The sequence below is a fragment of the Lissotriton vulgaris genome, chromosome 2_1, assembly GCF_964263255.1.
Source record: "Lissotriton vulgaris chromosome 2_1, aLisVul1.2, whole genome shotgun sequence".
NCBI lineage: Eukaryota > Metazoa > Chordata > Amphibia > Caudata > Salamandridae > Lissotriton > Lissotriton vulgaris.
In genome coordinates this window covers 997,670,368-997,696,517 of record NC_141687.1, presented here as the reverse complement: position 1 = coordinate 997,696,517, position 26,150 = coordinate 997,670,368, and the positions used below count along the sequence as shown (strand labels likewise).

Below are 26,150 nucleotides of genomic sequence, written 5' to 3'. Positions count from 1 at the left end.
TGGGACCCGACTCAGAATCACCTCTTAAGGCCACTGTTTGTTGCAACAGCAATGACAAACCTGGGACCTGGGGGTGTTCAAGGACCTAACTCCGAATTGGCTCGGATGACGATTGGGAGTGAGACCTGGAGGCACATTGAGTTCGAGAGTGGCTGGAAGGGGCAGATTCTCACTTCAACTTTTTATTGGACTTACCTAAAGACTTTAACTGCAAACATGATCTGCCATGGGAATGATATCAGGAGCAGGAACAGGACCATCCTTTTGACTACGATCAGTCACATTTTGGATTCTTCCTGTGTAGCTGACTTAAAGTTTGGCCTCACTGTCCCTTATGGCCATCGGGTTCATCTGGGCGTATTATTCGCAGGTCTTGGAGTCACTTTCTGACTCTAGACATCATAAGCACCTGTGAGGGTCCATCACAGACATTGGTTTGCAACAGTCCCGGCACAATTCGAATCCTGTCAACTTAAGGGGGGAGGAGACATTATTCCTTGCACACATGTAAATCTTGATAAAAAATAAATAAAGATAGACCAAGGAGAATCTCTGGATCCGTGTCTGAAGGCACGGAAAGAAAGGCACGGATATCAGTCTGCATGTGTGTCACTTATGTGCAGCTCCACTGGTCACTTCTGGAGTGGAATGATGTCAGTATAGAGCTCCACAATGCCACCTACTTGTGCGCAGGAGTATTGCACGAAAAGTTTACATATCCAGTCTGACACCAGCGGAATATTATTACACAAGGTAAGGAATTTGCTGTTAAAAGTATCTCTCAGAAGCATGGTTTCAGCCGTTGCTTCTGGGTCCCAGCCCTGCCACTGCAGAGTGCAAGCAAGACACGAGTAATGTGGCATGAAAGTGACCCAGATATTCTTGATTTCATTATTTATAGCAAGAGGCATAGTAATCAATCGTTCAGAAATTGCAGTGGCGTCGGGACACAGATTGGCAGACAACGTGGGGGAGATAATTCTAAACTAAATACAGTTCCTCAGAGATGACATCAATTTATTATTAAACATGACAATGGGTAGCAGCGCACCTAGTTTGTCCATTTGGTAAAAGCAGTGCTGTGATATGGTGATAAAACAGCAGCATTGACCCTCTGTGATGGACAATCAGCAACATCTTGTCAACCATGTACAGTCTGATGGTTTTAAGAGGGCCTATATATAGACTCCAACCTGCCTCAGTTTCACAATCAACATTTCTGGGGTAAGAAGTCTGACAACAGCATGTTAGCAATCATGTATTTCAGAGTGCTTTACAAAAAGGTCCCTTAAATAACATCAGCGCTCAAAATGTTTATATATACATAATTGCAAAGTGGCCCCATGTCTCATGCAACACCACCAGCCAGTGCTGGTCTTTCAGTCAACATCAAATTGTATTTTGGGACCAATAGTTTTTCTTTTAACAAAGTGCTTCTGGCTAAGAACCAGAACACATGGAATGTGCTACACGTAAGAAAGGGCATTCACCATCTGTTATGATGTGAACAATGAATAGCAAAAACCTTTTAGGAGTAACTGTAAGAAAAAAGTTAACACGATCTTTGATTTTGTTCTATTCTTTTAAAATGTATTTCGTCCTGGGATCTCCCTTTCAATGTTTGGTTTGTTTGAATTGCATATATTTATTATAATATAGTGCAGGGCTCTCCAATCTATTCTGTAATAAAAGCTACTTATGCTTAATCAAACTCATTAAGTGCATTGTAATAGTCATCACATCAGACACACTTACATTAGTGGCCACCATATGCAAGATTACTACCAGCGATCAACTCAGTGTATCAGGCATGGTTGTAAGCAGTAAAATATATAACCTTTGTGAATATGGAATACCTCTACATGGGCAATACATAACAGCCAAAGCTGCAATACCTCTGCCACCAAGGTAATAACATTTGTAAAAATGTTTTCCCAATGCCACATGATTTAGCACTCAAATGTCAATCATCCTTAAATATATTTAGAAAATTAATCTATTTTTCTCCACATATCAGATTATGAGTTCCGAAAATAAACACATTTTTATCTCAACTATACACTCTAAAAGTTGGTATACGTATAATTCAACAAGTAAAAGCGACTAATTTGGTAGTCTGGGCTGAACACAGGTGAGCTACTTACAGGTACCTGGAGAGCTACCAGTAGCTCATGAGGTACTCGTTAAAGAAGCCTGATATAGTGAAAAACAACCTTGCATATCACTTTTGATTGAGGGTGCGCCCTCAAGCCCCACTAAAGTGAGTTAGCTTATTGCAGGATTTAGAATTTTATAAAATATTCATGAGAATATATATTTGCCATTTTTAGGGAAATGGCTTTACAGGGTTTGAAGACCGTTAACCAGCAATGTCATGCTGTACTTGGAGAGCTGGTTCAAAAAGCTGTGAATCAGAGGCCAAGTAGAGGTGAGCAAGGCCACTGAACGCCTGACGCCTGGCTCTAGCTCAGCTCAAAGTCCTGTGGGAACTTCGAGCCCATAATGAGCCAAGCTTGTGGCTTCTTCCTGCCACCCTTGCTCTACCCTGATGCACAAAAGTAAAAACATAACATTAACATTTGAGGTAATAAGTTTTAGCAATGCTAATAGGTTTGGCTGAAAAGGAATGTATAGTAATATGAAGTATTACAAGTACATAGCAGCGAAATAGATATGTAGTTGTCTGGAAGCAAATAACTGTAGAATTGTATTTGTAGAAGTTAAAAGGCTAGGTGAAAGTTGCCCTATCAGGACAGATCTAAATATGTTATTGGCTGCCCTCCTCCCACCTGTGCTGCTACCAGAGAAAAACAAAATACATTATCTACTTATCTAAGGTATTTAATCACATCCAAATGTCCGGTGTGTGTGTCCCTGAAAGTTTAAGCTTAGGAAGCTGCATAAATCAAATTATCACAGCTGCTGGAGGGCAAGCACTTTTTTTGTGAAAGCACACAACTTCTGCCCAATCAAAAGAGGTACTCCTTGCTCCCAACATCTGGGCAGAGCCAAAGCCTCTCTCTGCGGATGCTCGCTTAATTGAATGGTGACAGCTGCCCTGTCACGTCAGACCATAAAAACGAGAGACAGACACCCATTTAGATGCTTCTATGTTTCTATGTTTAACAAATTGTGTGATCTTAGGCTAATACTTTATTTTTCCTTTCATCAGTTTTCTTCATTATAGCAAGTGAAAGTACTTCCACATGTGAGTTCAGAATACCAGCTGTACAAAAAAACATTGTATTTAATGTATTAGGTTATGTCAATGTTACTCTAGCTGTAAAAATTTGGGCCACAACGACGGTTCACTTGACAACAGTCCTGCCTTTTATTTCTTTAATAGCACTGTTGCTATGGTGGGGTGGGAGCAGGAAAGGTTCTAGGTTCATGTTTACAAACGTTCACTTTTAATAAGTACTTCTCAGGGCAGTATTATAATGTAACGTATTAATGCCAAAGCTTCTACATGTTAAAGAAATATACTTTTTTGAATTTTGAAGAGACATGATCATATTTATGTTGTTTCTTGTATGATTTACATGCCAACATTGCCGGGGCTCGGCTCGTCCACGAGCTCTAAGAGCTAAGCCAGACCCTTGGCTCGGCTCACCATGTTACTTTGCTGGCTCCCCCACCTCTAAGGCCAAGGGTGGGACACATTTTGCAAAAACCCATTTCCCTAGAGTCTGTTTTGCATGCTCTCTGGTGGATTAGTCATGGTTTTTAAATGCATTCAAACTTAGCTGATTACAGAGAACGTGGTTATATGTTCGGTATATGCTGCAACCAATCACAAACACTATAAATCTTTCAGCTACATCTTCCGATTTCAAGAATGGCCTCGGGTCTTGACCACCAATAAAAACTAATATAATTTTTGGCAAATGACTTATCACCGAGGTCTGGGTGCATGGTCGATTAGTTGGTTAAGACTTCAGAAGCAAGCATGGCAATGTCTTTTATATCACGGTGTGTAAAATGTAAAATCAAAAATCAAATCTAAATCACAATTACGAATGAAGGAGCATCTTAAACCATAGCATACATTAACGCTATTAGCATAATACTATTCAGTCCCCAAAACTTTTTCAAGAAGAAACTTCAACAAATAACAAAGAAGTGACACTGAAAATATGCAGCAGGGGAGGATCACATTATTAGCCAATAGGAATTAATAAATTGCGCAGCAAGAAAAACCAAATAACGCCTCAGTCAGTCTCACTCATTCTCACGGATTCCCTCAGTCATACTCATTTTGATTCATTTAATATCACTCTGACTCACTCATTCTGAATCAGACACAAGCATTCTTACTAAGTCTGATCCAGTCTCACTCATTCACATTGACTTTGTCTCACTCATTCTCTGACTTGCTAAGTCTCATTCATACTTGACTCACTCAGTCCCACACACAGTAGCATTACACTCCCTATCATCCCCCCTCACTCATTCATTCTCACTTGTACTTACTCTTCTTTTCACTCATTGTCCTCACTGTGACTGACTCCTTCACTGATGCACTCACTGTTACACATACATACGTAGTAGACACACAGACATAAACACATATACACAACTCTGTCACGGACACATAGGCACACATACATACATAGACAGCACTTCAAACCATTTTTTACTCACCTTGCTACCTGTGGAGGTCCAGTCTGGACACCTGTTGCTTCTTTCAGCTTTGGACACTTGAAGCGGAAAGCTGAAGCCTGCTCAGTCACAAATTCGAGGTTTTAGTCTCTGCTCTTTCACCTCACCATTTCCCAACTCTGTGACGAGATGGGAAAGGGGGCTGTGACCGGCTGATTGACATGAAGCCAGAGGCACTGCAGGGCTTAAGCATGCAATACCCATAGCAACTGTAGCTGTGATGCTCTATCACATCACATATTGGGAGGCGTGCCAGGAGCTTGAGGTTTCACCATCCCTGGATAATGTCGGATGGCTGGTGCTGGCGCCTTTATGCGCCTGTGCCAGACATCAGACATTTCACTAGCAAACCCGTCTTAGGCTGCTGCTGGACAGCATTTTCTTTTTTTTACCAAGACTGAATAAAAGATGATCACTCTTGATACAACAAGCGGGGCGCAGTTTTGGGGCGCTAATGGGAAGACTGCCACTGTAGTTGGTCCTGTTGAAGTTAACAAAAATAAAGGCTCTCTGTCATGCAATCCGTATGCGAGGATAACCTTCGCTCATTGTCAAAAGATGTAAAACCCAATGAATATTCACTTGGAAACAAAAACCAGTTGGTACCAAAATATATATTGTCAGGGCCATAAAAAAACCTTGATATATCACCGGACTTACTGCCACTGCTGGCTGAGAACATGAAAGTCTAAAGGAATATAGAATGGACTGGTTTATCAAAACATGATGATTTGACAAAAAATGGGCCCCGTTTTTGTCCTTTTGAGGGATTTACACAACCATGACTCACATTTTTACGTTATAACTCTAAAATGTAAAATGTATGGCTAGATAAAAGATCAACAGAATTACCTGGTTTCCACCGAGTCCATGACAAGTGTACATTATCAATGGTTTACCACCTTCATAGTTTTGACCAACATCCATACAGAGATCTCTACCTACATTTTTCACCTGAAGATGGAAAAAACAACAAGAGAGAGAAAGTTAAAGCACTACAAAGTGAGAATAAAACTACAGGTCATAGATTATAAAGTTAATATACATATGTTGTATATTTCTACAAATGCAAAAATAACAGTTGATGGACAGAATGCAGAACAACGTCATACATTCACCCCAGTACAAAGATCTGGGCCTAAATCCATAGTTTTTTTGCACTCCACACCACCCCAGTTCAGACATGGCCATATGCAAATCAGCCTTGACCCTGTGCCTCATGGGAACAGTCCAGCCGAAACTGCCAAGTCATGTCTTTCCTGGACCGGAATCAAGCATCCTAGGACCGTTGTCTGGCTATCAGCCGTCTTCAGCCAGGATAGCTTGACTCCAGTGGTGTGGAGAGCATGGGACTCACGTCTGAGCATACCCATCCAACTTGGGGTGACAAATGCAAAAGTAACGGTTGATGGACAGAATGCAGAACAATGTCATACATTCACCCCAGTACAAAGATCTGGGCCTAAATCCATCGTTTTTTTGCACTCCACACCACCCCAGTTCAGACATGACCATATGTAAATCAGCTGATAGCCAGAAACCGGTCCTAGGATGCTTGATTCCGGTCCAGGAAAGACATGGCTTGGCAGTTCGGGCTGGACTGTTCCCATGAGGCACAGGGTCATGACTGATTTGCATATGGCCATGTTTGAACTGGGGTGGCTTGGTGAGCAAAATAACGATGGATTAAACCCAGATCTGTCACTGGGGGTGAATGTTTTGCCATTGTGCAACATTCCGTCCATCATCTTGTGTGTATATTTCAACAAAGGCATTCTCGTCTACATAGCTCAAAAGTGCATTGATCTGTAATACCTAACTGCCCACGTTCTAAACAGCATTTCTATTCCAGGCCCCTTGATATATATCCGTAAAAAAAAGTCCAGAGATTTTCATTTTTGATTTGTATGTTTGCATCATTACAGAAGTAATTTAGCTTGGGTAGACATTGCTAATCAAGGCCGAATTTTTCTAGACAACATTTTTCAAAATGGTGGATGTGTTGCAGTAATTATGTGATACGTCACGAACCATGAGGCGTATACACTTGTTTTTGGTTTTTAAAAAAAAATAGGTTTTAGGGGGTCAAGTAGTCTTATAGTGACAGAAAATAACTCTTCTAAACTACCCATCCTCCATTTTCCAAAATGGTGATTATAATAGTGGAGGAAGAGACATATATAGAAATGAAACAAATAATAAACATTGTTTGGTGTGAACATGAATATTTAAAAACCATCATCATCTGAATATGAAAAAAATAATGTTTATCACTACTGTTTTAAACATTTCCATAGTTCACTTTATTTGTTTCAGCAATCGCTCGTGGTACATTTGCAGAATGTTGAACATTTGAGAAGAGCATATCGGCAGGAACATCTTTTTGTAGCACAGGTTTTGCAAGTACATGTACGTGCAAGTTCTGTGGGTAGAGGCATAAGAAATTTTGCAGGTTTTAGCACTTCATCAATATTATCCCAACCGCCGAAAGACCCCGTACCGGGACATTGCCACGTGGCACCAGGATGGGGGGTTCCTAGTCCAGCCCACGCAAGGGAGGCGTCCCCAGACCTACTGGATCCGGTCAGAGCTTCTGAACCAGGCTGAGATGGGGAAGTTAATTTTGGAAAAGGTGATGGACAGAGTTTCTGAATGATGCAGAATACTCCTACCCAGTCAAGAGATCAGGGCTTGATCCATCACCGCTTTTTAGCTCACTGCACCATCCCAGCTCAGAACCTGGCTACATGCAAATTAGTCTGTTCCTGTCCCAGTGCATGATAGGAACAGGGCAGACCAAACTACCAAGCCAATTCTTCACCAGAAAGGAGACAAGCTACCGGGGACCGGTTTCTGGCATTTCAGCCGTCGTCGGCCCGGCTTGCTTGAATCCTGATGGTGCAATGAGCTAGGGACTCACGTCTGAGTATACCCACCCACACTTAGTGTGGATAAAATCAATTTTGGAAAAGGTGATGGACAGAGTTTCTGAATGATACAGAATACTCCTACCCAGTCAAGAGATCAGGGCTTGATCCATCACCGTTTTTTAGCTCACTGCACCATCCCAGCTCAGAACCTGGCTACATGCAAATTAGTCTGTTCCTGTCCCAGTGCATGATGGGAACAGGGCAGACCAAACTACCAAGCCAATTCTTCACCAGAAAGGAGACAAGCTACCGGGGACCGGTTTCTGGCATTTCAGCCGTCATCGGCCCGGCTTGCTTGAATCCTGATGGTGCAATGAGCTAGGGACTCACGTCTGAGTATACCCTCCCACACTTAGTGTGGATAAAATCAATTTTGGAAAAGGTGATGGACAGAGTTTCTGAATGATGCAGAATACTCCTACCCAGTCAAGAGATCAGGGCTTGATCCATCACCGTTTTTTAGCTCACTGCACCATCCCAGCTCAGAACCTGGCTACATGCAAATTAGTCTGTTCCTGTCCCAGTGCATGATGGGAACAGGGCAGACCAAACTACCAAGCCAATTCTTCACCAGAAAGGAGACAAGCAACCGGGGACCGGTTTCTGGCATTTCAGCCGTCATCGGCCCGGCTTGCTTGAATCCTGATGGTGCAATGAGCTAGGGACTCACGTCTGAGTATACCCTCCCAATTTTAGTGTGGATAAAATCAATTTTGGAAAAGGTGATGGACAGAGTTTTTGAATGATGCAGAATACTCCTACCCAGTCAAGAGATCAGGGCTTGATCCATCACCGTTTTTTAGCTCACTGCACCATCCCAGCTCAGAACCTGGGTACATGCAAATTAGTCTGTTCCTGTCCCAGTGCATGATGGGAACAGGGCAGACCAAACTACCAAGCCAATTCTTCACCAGAAAGGAGACAAGCTACCGGGGACCGGTTTCTGGCATTTCAGCCGTCATCGGCCCGGCTGGGGAAGTTAACCCAGGCCCGATAGACCCTTGACAGGGGCCCGTGACAGTGCTGCAGGCTGGAAGACAGAGCCCGGGCTGGGAGCGCCCGCCCCATTGCCCAGCAGGGCCCAGTCGGAGCTCCTAGAACCGGCCACACATGGGAGGTCTCTGTGGCAGTGGCGGCTCCTCCGCTATGGCAGATAAGTATCGCCCCACTGCTTTCAATCAGTGCAAATAAAAGGAAACATAAAATGATAATGACTTAGAATTATTAGCATTTTATGTTTCCGTGCTGCTTTGCCTAACAGTCATGCCACTTTTCCTGTTCTCCATGCAGGAGAACATGCCCAGGCCCCCATTCCCTGATTGCAGATCGAACCTTGATGCTCAGACCAATCACAACGCTGCATTGCATTATTGTGATTTGTCAGTGGAGCTTGGCATTATGTCGCCCTGCGCACCCCCATGCTTGCCCTGCCACTCGCACCGGCCACCCACCACTGCTTCTGGGGGCCACGGGTCCCGATCCAGAGCATTCTGCCACATGGCGGCCAGAGAACAGAGATTAGGACAGGTGGACCCACCCCAGGCCTGCTGGGGTCCCGGTCAGAGCTCCTGAACCCAGCTAAGCAGCAGAAGCCTCTCTCGGGCCGATGGACCCCTATACCGGGCCCTTGGGAGGTCATAGCCCATGATGGGAATGCACACTGGGGCCCTGTTGGAGCTCCTGGAACCCCAGACCTGCGGGACCCCGTCCCGGGGGTTGGCCATGCGGAGGGCCAGAGGACGGAGATCAAGATGGGGGGTCTCCACCACTAGGCCCCTGTCAGAGCTCCTGAATGCAGCTGAGAAAGGGAAACCTCCCCGGGTCCGATGGACCCCTGTCCCGGGCAATTAGCAGGCAGGCCAGAGGACGAAGGAGGAAGGACGGGGCGGGGCGGGAGGGCCTGGTCAGAGCTCCTGGACTCGCTGCATAGGGGATGCCTCCCCAGACCCAATGGAAACCCGTCCCAGGCCCTTCGTCATGTAACAGACTGTAGAAGAGAGCCCAGGATGGAGGCTCCCACCCCAAGGCCTGCCCAGGGTCCAGTCGGAGCTTCTGAACTTAGCCAAGAAGGGACAGCCTCCCCGGGCCCGGACAACACTTGTTCTACTACTTTGTTCCTCTAGGTTTTGGACCTTTGCTCAGCCGGCACCTAGGGAAACCTAGGCAAACTGTACATTTTTTACACGCTGACTTGCATGACTCACAACGTTTTATTACCCAGAATCCCTTGCAAACCTGACAAAAAAAACCCACTTTTTCCTCACATTTCTGGGATGGAAAGTTCTGGAATCTGCAGCGAGCCACAAGCTTCCTTCACCCGACATTCCCTTAAGTCTCCCAATACAAATTGGTACCTCACTTGTGTGGGTAGACCTAGTGCCCACCGCAGGAAAAGGCCAAAAAATCCAACAGGGATGCAGCGCATTTTTCCATCAAAACATGACCCTTTTTTCCAATGTGCTGATCTCATTTCGCTTTCCCTTTCACTGTAATGCAGTTAGCAAGCCATAGGTGCCGATCCCAAAAACCACATTTTTTAAAATGCTTCAGACGGCAGGGAAGCTCTTTCCCTGCTTCTGAGGATGAAAAATGGGAAAAAGGAAATCCCCCCACTGTAAACAGCAGCAGGATTTCCTGGATGTGGGCAGAGGACGGAACCGTTCCGTCCTCAGCACATAAGAGGTTAATACTCATAAAAGTGCATCCAACTGCTGAATGCAATACAAACTTTATGCATATGCGTCTTGTGTAACGTATACATGCATTGTGTACATTATTCATACTCATGTCTCTCAAGGATTACGCTTGTCATAGTAAAGTATGCCTGTCTACATTACTTAAAAAATGTAAGAAGTTAAACATATTCAGTTATATGAAATAATGCGAAGAAAGATACTCACATCTCCAGAAAAATCAGGATTTAAATCAGGGATGTACAACTCAGGATAAATATTAGTAAGATACCAGGAAAATGTTTTACACTGAAGTTGCTGTCTCAATTTGAGTCTTTTCGAGATATCGCCAAAGGTTCCCTGTAAAACAGAATATGCATACACCAATCAACCAACCAGATCATTACACTTAATGTACCCGCAGATTAGTAACTAGGAAAGAAACAAATGGAACACAATTTCAGCAATTTTGTAAATGAACATTACAGTTTCAATTCTAACACATCAGTACCACAGGTATGCAGACATTATATATCTGTTGTCAATAAAAAAACACAAAGGTTAAAGCTTGGTTATGGTTAGGAAAACTTGATGTATTCTTTGTATTCAAACTAAACTTAAGCTACATAAACATTAAAAATTGTACAGTTATACCTTTGATTTGTAAGTCACGCATCACCTTCAAATTACTATAACTTGTGCACCTCCATACACAGTTATTGTCAACTCACTAGCCACAATAAATTAACTATATCTCGCCACTATACCTTGCCACTCAACCAATTACAGTGTTTGGTCAAATGATTACATTTGAGATGTCTTAAGTGTTGTTATGAATGCTATGATTTCACATGGTAAAAGTAAGGCAATATAAAAGGGTATAAGCAGTTGATCCTAAAGGTGCAAGACCATTTGCCTAACCAGTTGTTACATCAGTGTGTAGCCCTCGGTACCACACCTCTAGAGTATTCCACCAAGCTCCCCACACAAAGAGAGATGATCTGCCATCTTGAGATTGAGCAGAATAGTGAACTCTGGGATAGTTAGATGCCATAAATTTCAGGAAGTCATAATCATGCCAGAAAACTCCTACAAACCATTGGCTAGTGACTGCCACATACACCTGAGGGCATTTTCTGGGCATAAAGGATACCCCTGGCACCCAGACTTCAGATCACATCTGGACTGAAGAGGACTGAAGGAATACTCTGCTGTTCCCTGGACCAGGCAAGAGAGGCTGCACCAACCGCTGGACAACACCTGCTGATCCTTGGGCTGGCAAAGACAGGGCTGTGCCTGTGGTACCTGGCTCATTGATAACTCATTCCAGAGCCCCAGCCAGGAAAGGTTAATTCCAAAAGTCAGTTGAGTGACTTCCAGTTACAGCACCAGGGCTACAAAAGCTTTTGTAGCCCATTCTGGCCAGTCAGTAGCCACAATTGCTTGACTGCCGCCAACTGCCGATGTGCAGTCCAGACAGATAAATCCCAATGCTCAAATGTTGCACCTTAGTCTGCTGGATCTGAGAGAGTCATTGGAGTGCAGTTTGGCCACCGAAAACAGACACTAGCCTTCACCAAAGGGAACGACTGGTTTCACTGTGACTGGAGACCAATAGTCCAGTGGCAACTGGACTTTTTCTGGGCAAAGACGACTTCGAGGGACATCTACCTGTGACCAAAGTTACCCCACCTGCACCCTGGAGTAGCCCCAGAAAGACCCCGGTCAATGGCACAGCCTCTTCAACATCCTGCATCCCTTTCATCAGTACCACTCAATTAAAGTCTATGGCGGTGCCCACAGTGCTTTAAAATAGACTTAAACTTGCTTTGATTCCAAGGTAACTGAGCTACTACTCCTCCTTTCCCTCCTTGGCATTCCCCATGTTCGATTTGGTCACCCAAAGCAGACCAGAGTAGCTGAACACACCTCTTTAAAAGGTCTACAAAGTTTTTGAACTTTGTGCTTAGCAATGCTTGTTTGCGTTTGAGTAAAAAGATGAGATTTGCATCTTACTTAAAAATCTGTATTTCCAGAATCCTCTGGTGGATTTTGTTTGTTTTGATGTCTAAAAATACATTAAAAATATCTAAACCATATCCTGCCTGGGTTGAGCTAAATGCTTTACAAATGAGCCTGACTGGACCCAAGTTAGTTTTGTGCGTGTATTTCATGGTAAGGTTGCATAACCACAAAATATATTACACCACAATTCTTCACACAACCACAGAAGCCGGACTGTAGCAGTGTAAAACCTGCAATATGATCAGTCAAGATAAACTTTTTTGCCAGGTCAAAATCTCACTTTTAAATAGTAATACCTCAACTCTACCCTATGTAGGCTTACAGTTCAAAAGACAGGGTGCATGGTATTTAAAAGTAGGACATGTAGAAATGTAGTTTTAACATAACCTTACAGTGACTCGCACCCAAAAGCTTTTTTGACCATTGCAGACCAAGAAGTCCTATTCAGAAAACCCGGGTACAGATTAAAATACTAATACTGCATTTCAAAATGGACAGGCTAGAAAAAAAATCAAACAACCAATTTTAATTGTTATTAAAAATCCAAACCAACAGTGAAGACTGACTTTTAATAAATAATAAATAAAAGTAACTTTTAGAAAGTTACCTTTTCCCTGCCTGAAGTTCCTGGAGGCTAATAAGCATTGGCTCTTTAACTTCTCCCAGCCAGTAATTCCCCTTGAATAGTTGTGAATCTGTGTGAAATTCATTCCAGAAGCTAATAGTAAGCTGCCCTGAATGGGCAGATGGGACTCCTCTGAACCCCACTGAAATTGCAGGAGAAGGCAGAAGGCATCCTTTTTGCCCTTCAGTTTTATATCCTGCTTGACAGGTCTACTGAGGTCACATATAACGGTAGGGGCACACTTGAAAGGGGAGAGACAAGATGCCAAGACAATTCTTGTGGATTAATTGTCTGGTTGTCGAAGGACATTACTTTTGTCTTACCAGACCTCTGTCTCTGGGTTTACAAGTAAATCTTGGGGCACACTTGAAAGAGGAGAGAAAAGGATGCCAAGACAATACTTTTGGATCCACTGTCTGGTTGCTAAAGGAATCTGCTCTTGTCCTACTAGACTTCTGTGTGGGTTCAGTGCTTGCCTTAAACTGAATTTTAGTGTTAGATGTGGGAAGACATTAGTATTATCTTGGTAAACTTCCCACTCACACCCCCCCATTGTGGTCAAAAGCTTTAGCTTTTGGTACCAGTCGGCTGTTGCATGGGACACGATAGGACCAATGTGGATGCTCTACCTTGACGCAAGTGTGACTACAGGAGGCGTCCACCTGAACAGACCATGAGGCAACCTGCTGCTAAACCTTAGGTTACTGTTCCTGGTTACATTTCCTTGGGTACTCTGCACTATTAATATATCAGTGTAGGCTTACCAACACCTGGCCCTGATGAATTCCAGAGACCGTGTGGCTCATAATAGATAGGGCAGAAAGGTATTGGCAAGATAAGTCAGCAATATGTGATGGTCATTGTAACCCTATACATCCTCTGACAAAGCTTTTGTTTAGGTTTTTAACATGCCTAGGATACCACCTGAATTAAGGTTTATCCAATGGCTTTTTTCATTTATTGAGCTGGATCCAAGTTTATATACAGAAAAAATAAGTAATTTCTAAGAACTCCCTCAGGTGTGCCACAGCAAAGAGTTTGAGTCTGAGTCTGTCCTGGTAGTACTATCTTACCAGGGTGGGACAAGGTGGCAAATGATGAAGCATTTCACATTGCATGAGTGAGCATATTTGGTCCAATTCTTCGAATTGCTCCAGTTTTCTCTTGGAGGAAGATTAGCAGGTGCTGGGATTGACGTTATGACAGGCGCGTTGAAAAAACTATTTTAAACACAAGCCAAGGGTATCACACCAATTTTTGTGTTGTGATGGTTCATCAAAGGCCGGCATGATCCCAGGTGTGTCGTTTCTCTCTCTCTGCGTGTTATTTGGTTGCTGAAGGATTTTGCACTTGCCTCTTCCGTCTGGGTTTATGGGTTTATTTTGGGTACAGTGCTGGCCTCAAACTGAATTTTAGTGTTAGATGTGGGAGGACATTAGGATAATCATAGTAAACCCCCCCCCCCCCCCCCCCCCAAACACACACAGTCCTAAGAAACCAAGTTTATTGTGGTCAAAAGCTTTCGCAGCCTAAATGCCAAGAGTGGGTCAGGCTGGCCTTGAAAAGTTTACCCCATTTGTTAGGATGTCCCAGAGATCATTCCCACTCACTATCAGGTGCAAGGCATAAATGAGGCACTTCCTGGCACCCACTTCTGATATTCACCAGGTCCAGAAAGTGTTCTGAAGAGGACCTGGCCTGCTCTCTTTGATCTGAAAGGAGCCCTAAAATACTGGACCTACTCCATGTTATGTCCATGTTTTGTCCACCATAAGCGTGGAAGGGTATACTCAGATGTGAGTCCCTTGCTCACTGCACCATCAGGATTCAAGCAAGCCGGGCCGAAGACGGCTGTAATGCCAGAAACCGGTCCCCTGAAGCTTGTTTCCTTTCCAGTAAAAGAATTGGCTTGGTAGTTTGGTTTGCCCTGTTCCCATGATGCACTGGGCCAGGGACAGACTAATTTGCATGTAGCCAGGTTCTGAGCTGGGAACGTGCAGTGAGCTAAAAAACGGTGATGGATCAAGCCCTGATCTGTTGACTGGGTAAGAGTGTTCTGTTTAATTCAGATATTCTGTCCATCACCACCCCCTTTTCTGAACCTGCTCCATGTTATACCCAGGACAAAGAAGTGGACTCGAAGGGTCATAGGGCTGACCTTCTGTTTAAGCTAGATAGATACAACAAGTTGCAAGATGCCTTTTACTTGAATTATTCAGCTGACCAGTGGCAACTAGACCTGGACTGGACCCTGCTGTTGGCCTCTGCCTGGTGCCCTGTGAGTCTCTAAATGTTCTGATTGGGACCAGACCTATCAAACAAACCGGTGTGTGGGATCTAGGGTCCACCCTGAACAAATCTTATTATTTGCACAACTTCTGTTCAGAAATCACCAGGAGCAGCACATATGGAATCAATATTAGCAAAAAAAGGTCTGGTCTTGGCATGCTGCTGCAATGATTATTTTCTTTTTTGCACACAAATGCTAACAAAAATAAAATAAATAAAAAAGCATGCCATTGTTTAACTGTGTCAGAGACATGCTTTCAAAACAACATTTTAAATATACAACAATTAAATTAAATTACTGATCACATATATTTTTAAAAGAAAAGTGTGGATGAATTCTAGCAGGCAGCCTAACATAGACCATGCATAGAAGCCCTTGTGAGTTTGAAGCACATTAAAGGAAAATTTAACTTTTTTGGCTTTAAATTGGTGTACCTGAAAACATAGTTTAAAAATATAATAATGATAACAAAACTAAAGGCTAAAGTAGGCAAATGAATAAAATATTGGAAATGTAGCACATTTCCTCACAAGCTGTGGCAATGAAATACACATTTAAGGCAGATGTGTGTTAAGGTCCTGGTAATGTACGCACTAGGGCCCACCCCTCCACCACACCGCCATCTTTTCCGTACACACTCACAAGTAGGCCTGCGATGCCTCCCTGTGGCAAAACGCAGTGACTTACACATACTGCTCAATGGTGGTTAAGTTCTCGTCACATGTACTGTTGTGGCTCACTGTGATAATGTGCTTTCATGGTTTGCAGCAGGACTATGTTCTGGACTGATTTGCTGCTCTATATCCACATGACTAATCTTACTATTCCTTGCTGATGTGTCCTATTGCAGCTAATAAACCACATGGGACATGTGCACAACATTTCCCAGGAGGCCTTGCGCAGCAGTCATCTTGGGAGGGGCTTGCTTATGAAAATTGTCCCATCCATGCACACATGCTCACAATTCTCAGAAGATATCAAAAACAAGGTGATGGGTGGATTTGTTAAATGAACCTCAAACCATGGCAATTGCTTGGGCCACATCCCAATTCACTGCTTTTTGCAGACCATACCTCCTCAGTTTGGACCCAATTATATTCTAATTAGTCTTGCCCCTGCTCCAGTCGGAACAATGCAACCGGAACTGCCAGGCCAGGTCCTCCCTAAACTGAAGGCAAGCAACCAGGACCAGTTTCATCAGCCAGGAATAGCTTAGTTTCAGTGGCACAGTAAGCATGGGACTCACGTTTGAGCATACATGTCAAAATTAGGGCATCAAAAACACAAGGTGATCTTCCAAGATTGGATCCATTTGACTCTCGTCCTTGGGAATTCGAGAGTGTCTGCTGGAGGGACTTGAACAGACAGAGCTCAGATGTGTTGATATTCTCTGGGGATCCTGTTCAAGACTCAGAAAGAGTTGCGGTGATCGCATCAAGAAATTCCGGGTACTGTGCTTCACAGAAAAAGACCGGTCTTTCTTTGGCCATTTAGTTTTTTATTACAAAGACTGTTTCTGAACGTATGTGCCTTCATAAGACAGACCCTCCAGCTTTTTAGGCTGAGCCTAGCGGCAGCGAGCATGTGCTTCTCGCTCTGCGAGTCATGCTGTATTAGGGTATGCACTGGCAGCCCCGCACATATGTGGCATTGGTTTTGTGCCATTGTCCTTCTTAAATGGTGGCTTTTGATTCGCAAATGGGCTTGTTAGTCCCGCCTTGGCACTGCATTGTCTCCATTTGTTACTGCCCATAATGACTGGACCTTTTACTTGGCTCGTTACACTGCCTGCTTTATCTAGGGGGTGAGAACTATTTTTTGTTATTGGCACTGATGGGGACATTGGCGGCTGCATTTTTTGGTATTTGCATAATGGGCACGGCGCCCGCTTTAGGGACACTAAGATTATTTCAATTTTTTATTTTGTTTAACTTTCATGTTGAGCACAATGTCCACTTCTGGAACACCACGCTCCGTTTAATTTAATTATTTTTTAACTTTAATAGTGAACGCGGTGCCTGCTTCAGGGACACCGCACGCGGTTTATTTATTTTTTAACTTTAAAACTGAGCAGGGCGCCGCTTCAAGGACACCACGCTCCATGTAAAAAAAAAAATTAAAAACTAAAAAAACGAGCACAGTGTCCTTGAAGCAACGCCGGGCTCAGTTTTAAACTTAAACAACCATTTGCAATGCAATAGGTCTCCTATTTACGGGAGTTTAAGCTATTGGAATTGTAAATGACGATGCCTTTCATTTATGTTTTAAAAAACAAAACAAAAATAGGCATGGTTATTTACAATGACAATAGCTTAAACTCGCGTAAATGCGAGACCTACTGCATTGCAAATGCTTTTTTTAAGTAGTTTGTACTGTCTCCATGTGAGATAGAGAATTGACACAATGTGGACAGATTTTGCATTCCAACATGGCTTCTGAGCTTACACAGCAAGAGGAGATTCGAACTGTGATTCGTTAAGTATCCATTCCCACCACAGTCGCCATTGTTGAAAAGTTCGACCTACAAGCAAATTTTAGTTTAATAAGAAATGAACGTATATTTTTCAGAGAACTCGCGCCGTTCTCCAGAATGCTATATTTGTGCACTAAAATTAAATCAGTTAGCGAAATGCAGATACTATATTTCGGTGTCTATACCACATAAGATGTAGCGTCTGAGAAACGTTTGTCTTCCTTTATGTTTTGGCGGCACCCAATTAGCTAATAAGAACGTTTGAAGGCAAAATCAGTACTAGTTTCTCATCTAATTTTTCTATTAGGATAGTACGCGAATTCACCAGCATAACTCTTCCATTGGCAGAAGCGTGAGTGGACACGTCTTTTTTGGACATATGTAGGATAGGAAGCCCGAGTCAATAAACAAACTCTCTCCTAGCTTGTTACCCAGGCAACTGCAAATGCATCTTTTTCTGTGTGTTTCAAATGGAAAATCAATAAGTATGTTCGCTTTAAAATGTATTTTAACCCCTTTCAAAATCTATTGTAACAATGTACCCTGCCCCCACGGTGTTCTGTGAATCACCAAACAAACACACATACTAAATAAGTGTAAATAGGAGCTGTTGGAGGCATAGGCACCTTGTCTAGAGCAAACATGGATGTCAACAAGGCAATTTTCTTTCGGCCAGTCATGGACTATCAGCAAAGCACCAACACAAAGATCTCAAATCCTTACTTTACTACATTATGTGACCAAAAAAAGGAAGGATTTTTAGGTGTGGAAATGGCTAAATATCATACCAATGACAATCGGAAATTATTGTGCGGTCAATGACTTCACAGGTAATCACGACATTAAATCGCATCTAGATCTGAGTTGAAGGATTATTTGGGTTCTGCCTCATTCAGATAACATACATTCCAAGCCAATCAATCAATCAATCAATATTTGCTTTATTTGATTCAAATATTAAATCATAAAAGCACAAGAAGTATCATTCAACATTTAAAAATAAGCATTCATAATTTAAAAGTTCATCAAGCTAAAAACGGATTAAAATCCATTAGAAATACCATAGATATGAAATAACAGACAGATTTCAAAGTATTAGCTGCATGCTCATGTAGTAACAAAATCATCATGTGAATCAGTTAGTTTTACCAAAAGTTGGACGTTGTATCGATGGACTTGTTCTGACCAACCCTTTCAGATATTTTGCAATGCGACTAGTGACATTTTCATCAGCTAGAGATTAAGCCTTATAAATGCGGGTTGACATTGCCTCATGCCTAGCATCCTCCAATAAGGCACAGCCCATCTTCTCCTAAATACAGTATAAAATTTACAAAAAAGCATAATGTGGATTGTTAACTGATTAGACACATTGTCACAAGCACAGAGGCAAGGAGAATGTGACCAGTCGTTTAATTGGGGAAATGTAACCAGGTTGTGAAAGTTGCCTAAGCGTAGGTGCGTTGGTAAGAACCTGTCATAATTACTTGGTGTACATAATAAATACAGTTGTATCCCTGTTTGAATTGAGTAATTGATTGGCTCCGACTGTCTGTTTCATAATGTTAGAAGAAAGCCTGATCGTCTCCAGGAGATTTAAACATTATTTTTTTAGGTCCTTCCTAGAGATATGAAGCATGTATACAGGATTGTCAAACAACTCAATGTGGTCAAGGTCACCAAAAATTGTTTTAATATAAGCGGGCCAGGGGAAGTAATTTACCTGCTGCAGTTTCAAGTCATTTTTTGTTTTTATTAATGTGGTCATCCTTAAATTCCTTAAAACTGGTTCTGGCAGTAACTACAAAACTGTCAATTCGGCCTTTCGTCTTAAAATATCAGAATGAATACTCTTTGAATAATTGGTTTTAGAAGACATTGTATCTGTTTCTTTCTAACCCTAGTAATGGGAACTTCCAGAAGCACAAAACAACAAGCATTTGCAATGCAATAGGTCTCACATTTACGTACGTTTAAGCTATTGGCATTGTAAATGAAAAGGCGTTTTATTTATGTTTCAAAAACCAAAACATAAATCAAAAGCATTGTCATTTAAAATGCCAATAGCTTAAACTCGAGTAAATGCAAGACCTGTTGTATTGCAAATGTTTGTTGGAATTTGCAAATGCGAAATTAACTCTTGATTGCCGAAATAAAAGCAGAACAACCTCGCAGTCTGTTGAAAACAGTGGCAAAGGTAGAGGAAATGGGCTATAAACCTGTCAGCACATGGTCTGTTTTGTCTAATCTTATAATTGTTTAAAAAAAAAAAAAAACTTTAAAGAAGTCATGAAACTTCACTTGTTACTTAAATGAATAGGTTGACAACTGCAATGGTTTTCTATTTTGCTTCCATTACTTGTATCTTCTTGTGTGTAAAGATTTTAATGTGTATGCTCTAATATATATATATATATATATATATATATATATATATATATATAAATATATATATATATATATTAGAGTATACACATTAAAATCTTTACACACAAGAAGATACAAGTAATATAATAGTGATACAAATATATTATATATATATATATATATATATATATATATATATATATATATATATATATCTCTCTCAAGCACAAAATTTTGCAAAAAAAGAAAATATATTTTTTAAACTCTACTTTAGTGGCAATTTGTTTTTATTATGGAGCCTTATAACACACATCAGGAAAAGGGGGAGGAAGAGGATATACCGGGATCGTCCTCCTTAACCAATTTTTGTTATGCCAAGGAACCCAGTAATATTTCACTCAGTAACTCACATGGTGTACTCAGGCGAAGCCCACAATAGGTGCAAACGATGAGGGTTCGCCTTGATGAGTGTGACAACAGGCCACCCTCTCCCCGGAGGAACCATGATGTGATACTAAAGCATCTAATATAGAAGCAGATAAGGAACACCAATTAGGTGATAAACTTTTATATGTTACCTTTGTGATATGGTATGCAAGTAGCATGTTTTTCAGTGAGAAAACCAACAGGAGTGGTACCAAGGGGGAACTAGGTTTACGTGATCCTGAAGAAGAGCCAATAGGGGCACAGCTCGAAACATGTTGACCTTTAGGATTGCATGTACATTATAACCTTGTTTTCCTAAAACAAACCTTGTTTTTAACCATACCAACCAGAGGCAGGAATAAAAATTAGACATCCCTACTAACCAAGTATGTTTAAACTACACCATAGCACTACACTATCCCCAATCCCCTACTTGTAACATCTCATTTATCACTGTATAAAACTCAATAAGTGATCCCACGTAGTTAGTAGGTTGCAGCATGCCCCTATCCACAGCAGATCGGAATGGACCCGATGATGAAGCATGCCACAAAGGGATGACCCTGGTGGGTGAGGATTTTGCAAGAAAAACTTTTTTTTTCTGATGTGGAGAGTTACTAAGTGTAACATTACTGCGTTCCTTGTTTGGCATAAGACTCATAACACACTTCAATCCTTGTTTGGCATAAGCCTCATAAAACACTTCAATTAAACTAGGTCATGTCGTGAAAATTGTTTAGCATATTTTTATTACTGTTGATCATAAACCCATATTCATTAAATGTTTTTCATGCTTTTGTGGTCATCCACAAGGACGGAAAACCCAGAGACCTCTGCCGGTCATATCGCCCAATCTCCTTGTTGAACGCCGAGCCTAAGATCCTGGCTAAATTATTGGCCAATCGGTTGGTGGGTGCGATTACCGATTTGGTCCACCCGGATCAATCGGGCTTTATTCCTCATCGCAACACTGCCCTCAACCTTAGGAGACTCCATGCGGTCATGGCAAGGGTCGGTACGCTCCGGGAGCCGTCCATCTTGGCATCTCTGGACGCGACAATGGCTTTTGATTCCCTTGAATGGAATTACCTGTGGGCGGTGCTGACGAAGTTTGGGTTTGGCCCTGAATTTATCAGATGGGTCAGACTTCTATACGCTAACCCATTGGCCAATGTCACGGTCAATGGCCGAGTGTCCGCATCTTTTGCCTTGCTAAGAGGTACCAGGCAGGGATGCCCCCTGTCGCCTCTGCTATTTGCATTGGCGCTTGAGCCCCTTGCCGCTTGGTTACGGACCCACCCTGACATTAATGGGATGAAGTGGTCGTCTGGCTTCGAGGACCGCGTGTCTTTATACGCGGACGACATTTTGCTCTACCTCACCTCTCCTTGTAAATCCTGGATTGTGGCTTGCGATGTGCTGCATACCTTCGGCAGATACTCAGGCCTGGTTATTAACTGGTCCAAATCTCACCTTTATGTATTGAATGGTGAGACTCCGCGTCTTCCCAGGGGCAGATCGCGAGGCAGGGGTTTAAATACCTGGGCATTTATATTTCAACCGATGCCCGGACACGGTATTCAAATAACTTGCTTCCCCCTCTTGCACGCCTTCGGTGCGACGTGGAGGGGTGGCGCAAGCTGCCGCTTTCCCTGCTTGGACGTGCGGCACTGTTTAAGATGATGTCTCTGCCCAGATTCTTGTACGCGCTCCAGAACACTCAGGACCCAGTCCCCTCTGGTTATTTTAGAGAGGTCGAAGGTTTGCAGCGGACCCTCCTCTGGGAAGGTAGGCCACGCATTGCTATAACCAAATTGACGCTCCCCTGGTATGATAGCGGCATCGCTCTGCCGGATATCCGACGGTACTACTGGGCCTCCCAGTTGGCCGCCCTTAACCATGGTTTCTATGGACCGGCTGATAGTCCGGGGTACGCCATGGATCGGTGGCTCCTCGGCGGTGGGAAGTACTACAGAGTGCTATATTCGAGATCTCTGGATGGAGGAATGACAGGTCCCACTAGGACAGCCGTACATATTTGGAGGGCTATCACAAAGGCGCAGGGGTGGTAGGGGAGGCTTACGTTGGCTACTCCGCTTACGACTCAGACCTACTGGGCAAACTGTGGCACGCAAAGGGGTTTGATCGGTGGGACCTTATTGGCATTTCTAAAGTGGATGACATGATGGCTAGGGGCGAGATAAAGTCTTTCGCCGCTCTACAAACGGAGTTTCAGCTGGGAGCGACGGAGTTCTTTAGATATGCCCAACTGCGACACGCCCTTATGGCGGTGTTGCCGGTAGGTGAGAAAGTCCCTGAATCGTCCCCGTTGGAAGACAGGGTCTTGGATGGTCATATGCCGGACAGTGCCATTTCACTGGTCTACAAAAAATTGATCAATGTCCGCACGGATCTTCTGTTGAGTGTGAGGGACCAGTGGGTGCGTGATGGAGTCGAATTGGACAATGAGGATTGGCAGTGTGCGGTGTCTTCTCCCAAGGAAGTGGCAATCCCAGCTAGATTACGCCTGGTCCAATTGAAAATTCTTCATAGAGTGTATGTAACCAGGCCCCCGGTTGATTCATATGGGACTCTCAGTGGATGGTCTTTGTAGGCGCGGATGTGGAGAACTGGCCACATTCATGCACATTATTTGGGAAAGCCATGCCATAGCCTCTTACTGGAGGCGTGTCCCTGCGGTGATGCGTGAGGTGACTGGTGTGGATCTGCCGGCGGAGGCCCGGCGTTGTCTGCTGAATGTGTGGGGCCCCACAGATTACAATAATGCTCAAACCCAATGGGTCACTCTGGGGAATATGGTGGCGAAACGTGACATCGCTCAGAAGTGGGGAGCCCCGTCGCCCCCCTCTGTGGAACTGTGGAAGACCAATATGGATTGGTGTATGGTTCGCGAGAAAACGGTGTATGTGGCCATGGGTAAGCCCAAGAAGTGGAGTACGGTCTGGGGGGCCTGGAATGAATATAGGGGTGGTATCTGTCTACCTTCCGACACTGCCCCATTGGACATACGACTCTCCCCCTAGCCCTTATTTCCAACTTACTCGTCACTTCATTGCCATCCTGGTTCCCCCCATTGTCGTTCAATTTGTACTGCTTAGTTGCACCCTGTGGGCACACGGCCCTGCCATCCCCTGCATTGGGTATTGTCGCATTTACGTACTTCTTCCTTGCCTATTCACACTGGTTTTGGTGTTTCCTTAGATGCGTTATCTCATAGGTTTATTGTTATCATATTATAAAATTAAACCGGATACGATTTTATAACATGTACTGTGTACACTACATATCCTTCTTCCAAGAATGCTGCCTAGCCTCCGGGATGTAAGGCTAAATAGCTGTGTGCCTTGATCTTTCAAATAAAGGTTTTCCAAAAAAAAAAAAAAAGTTTTTCATGCTTGCTGTGTAATTTCTATACTTACTGTGTCAAATTTGCAAAGAAATCCAGCAACAGCGTAGAAATATAAATTGCTGTGCTACATTGTGTGAAAGTGAGATTGCAGAACAGAGCCATATCTAATCAATTGTAGCAATATTTGTGTCTCTCCTTGCACTGTTGAACTATAGACTGCCTTGCGCTAATTCACACACCCGTCAATCATAGCGCAAAAGTGTCAGTGATGTGAAGCATAGGTTTTGTTTTGGAATGGGAACTTTCCAGTATGAAATAATGTGCGTTTACAGATTTGAACAGTTTTATAACTATGTGTGCGCGGTACAGTATAGCATACAAGCAAATTTTCAAAACGTTAGGCAAAAGAAAAGTTTTCTCTAACTTTAGGCCAGCCTCGAGGAGGTACATATTTTTGTTGCAAATCTCTTGTCAATGTTAATAGAAAGGGATTTTCATCAATAATCCATGCGTGGTTGCATGGGAATGCCAATGTACCTACCAATGTATGCTTCATTGATGCAAATTAATGCAAGCCGCTACTTTGTGTTACTTTGAAGTTTCTTTCCAGTGCAAAACATGTTTTGTGCTGGAAGTAAATTTCAAAATCAATACTTTGCGCTGGGCTTGCCTCACAGAAGTGACCTCTGCATTTTTAGTTCTCACCTTTCGTTTTTTTTTTTTTTTTAACTAAGGAAACAATGGTATTGCTTTTCTCTGGTAGAAATGAGGTTGGAGGTCATAGCCATGCAGCTTTTCAGCATAAAGAACTGCTAGGTCATTCTGCATTGGCTTTGTGTTTGCCTTTGATAGGATAGGCAATTTATAATGCATACAGCTACTCCCAAGAGAAGTTGGGCAGTTTACGCTTGCGACAATTGAGATGTGTACTTTATCTGTTTAAACTTATGGTCTCCAGCAGTTTGTGAATAGTCATGGTAGGGAAGTACTCTAGTAGGAGTTTTATTCACACATCAGGTGTGGGATACTCCGTGTGAAACATCGAGGAGCCCAGGCTTCAGTCTTTTGTCTCTAGTATTTATGCCTTTGGGTCACAATGTACGCATTACGGGAGATAATTGAGAGTGCTGCTTTGATTACACCACCACTGTTATATTGTACACCTGTAAACAGGTAAAAGCATTGGCTTGTGTTGAAAAGCTATCCTGCTATGACAGTGTGAGAAACTGGGCAATTGTTTGAAGGGGGGTTTTGAGCCTTCTGAAGTAACTACAATTGTCAACGTGAACCACAAACGTCAGGGCTTAACCCTCTGGTAACTTGGCACAAAAAGCTGTCCGGTTTAACTTAGAAACAATTTATAAAGTATTTATGAAGTACACAACCAGTAATAAAGTGAAAACAAAAAACAAAAAAAATCACACACCAATTTAGAAAATCAGAATATGATTCACCAAAACAACAAAAACTCAATTAGGAGAACTGGAGATATTGAATTTTAATGATTCAATAATTTAGATAAAAGTAGCACAAAAAGGGGCAAAGCGCCAACTGAGGGTGCGCTGGACTGGGGCAAAGTTACAAGTTTAGATATTTTTTTTATTAGGTTTAGGTTTATTTTGCCAGATCGAAAAGGCAGTTTAAAAATGGTTAAAACTGCACACAGGCTGCAATGGCATGCCTAACATATGTTTTAAAGGGCTAGTTAAATGGGTAGCATAATAAGTGCTGCAGGTCCACTGGTAGTATTTAAATTGGTGGACCTGGGTACATGAGGTTCCACTTTACTAGGGACACATAAGTGAATGAAATGTGACAATTGGGCGTAAGCCAATTTTGCCATGTTTTAACCCTTTCCGTGCTGCGAACGTCCAACGGTCGTCGCGTGCACTACCTCGCTGGTGCTGCGCACGACCGTTGGACGTCCGAATCCCGTTAGCGCGATCGAACGTCCGCACTGGGGCGGAATGTTCGACGCGCTAAACGGGTTAAAGGAGCCAGTACAAGCTCTTTAGCGCTGGTTAGCAGTGGCACCACAATGTTAACATGGTTAGTAATAGCTTTCACAACATGACAAACGCTTTATTAATCTAGGCATTATGTTTGTTTCCAGCTCGAAAAAGTCCAAGTGAGCTTAAGTTAACAAGAAAGATTCACCGCGCTAAGCAGTGAACAAGGCTTTCAGAGCCGGCACAAGAAACGAAAATAGGCAAAGAAGTCCTTAATTAAATAACCTTGGCTGGAAGAAAAGATAAAGAAAACGGAACGGACAAAATACACACTTATTGTCCAGAAACCCACAGTGCTGCT

General features: G+C 42.9%; 1 protein-coding gene across 1 annotated transcript in view; it reads right to left on the bottom strand.

The window, feature by feature from the left end:
- Positions 1-26,150, bottom strand: part of GALNT3 (polypeptide N-acetylgalactosaminyltransferase 3) — a 465,357-nt gene that overhangs the window by 54,743 nt on the left and 384,464 nt on the right. The window contains exons 8-9 of the mRNA XM_086956590.1: positions 10,493-10,624; positions 5,515-5,616 (exon numbers count right to left, since the gene is read on the bottom strand). Of these exons, the coding sequence (XP_086812716.1) occupies positions 5,515-5,616; positions 10,493-10,624 (234 nt within the window). The remainder of the gene's footprint in view (positions 1-5,514; positions 5,617-10,492; positions 10,625-26,150) is intronic.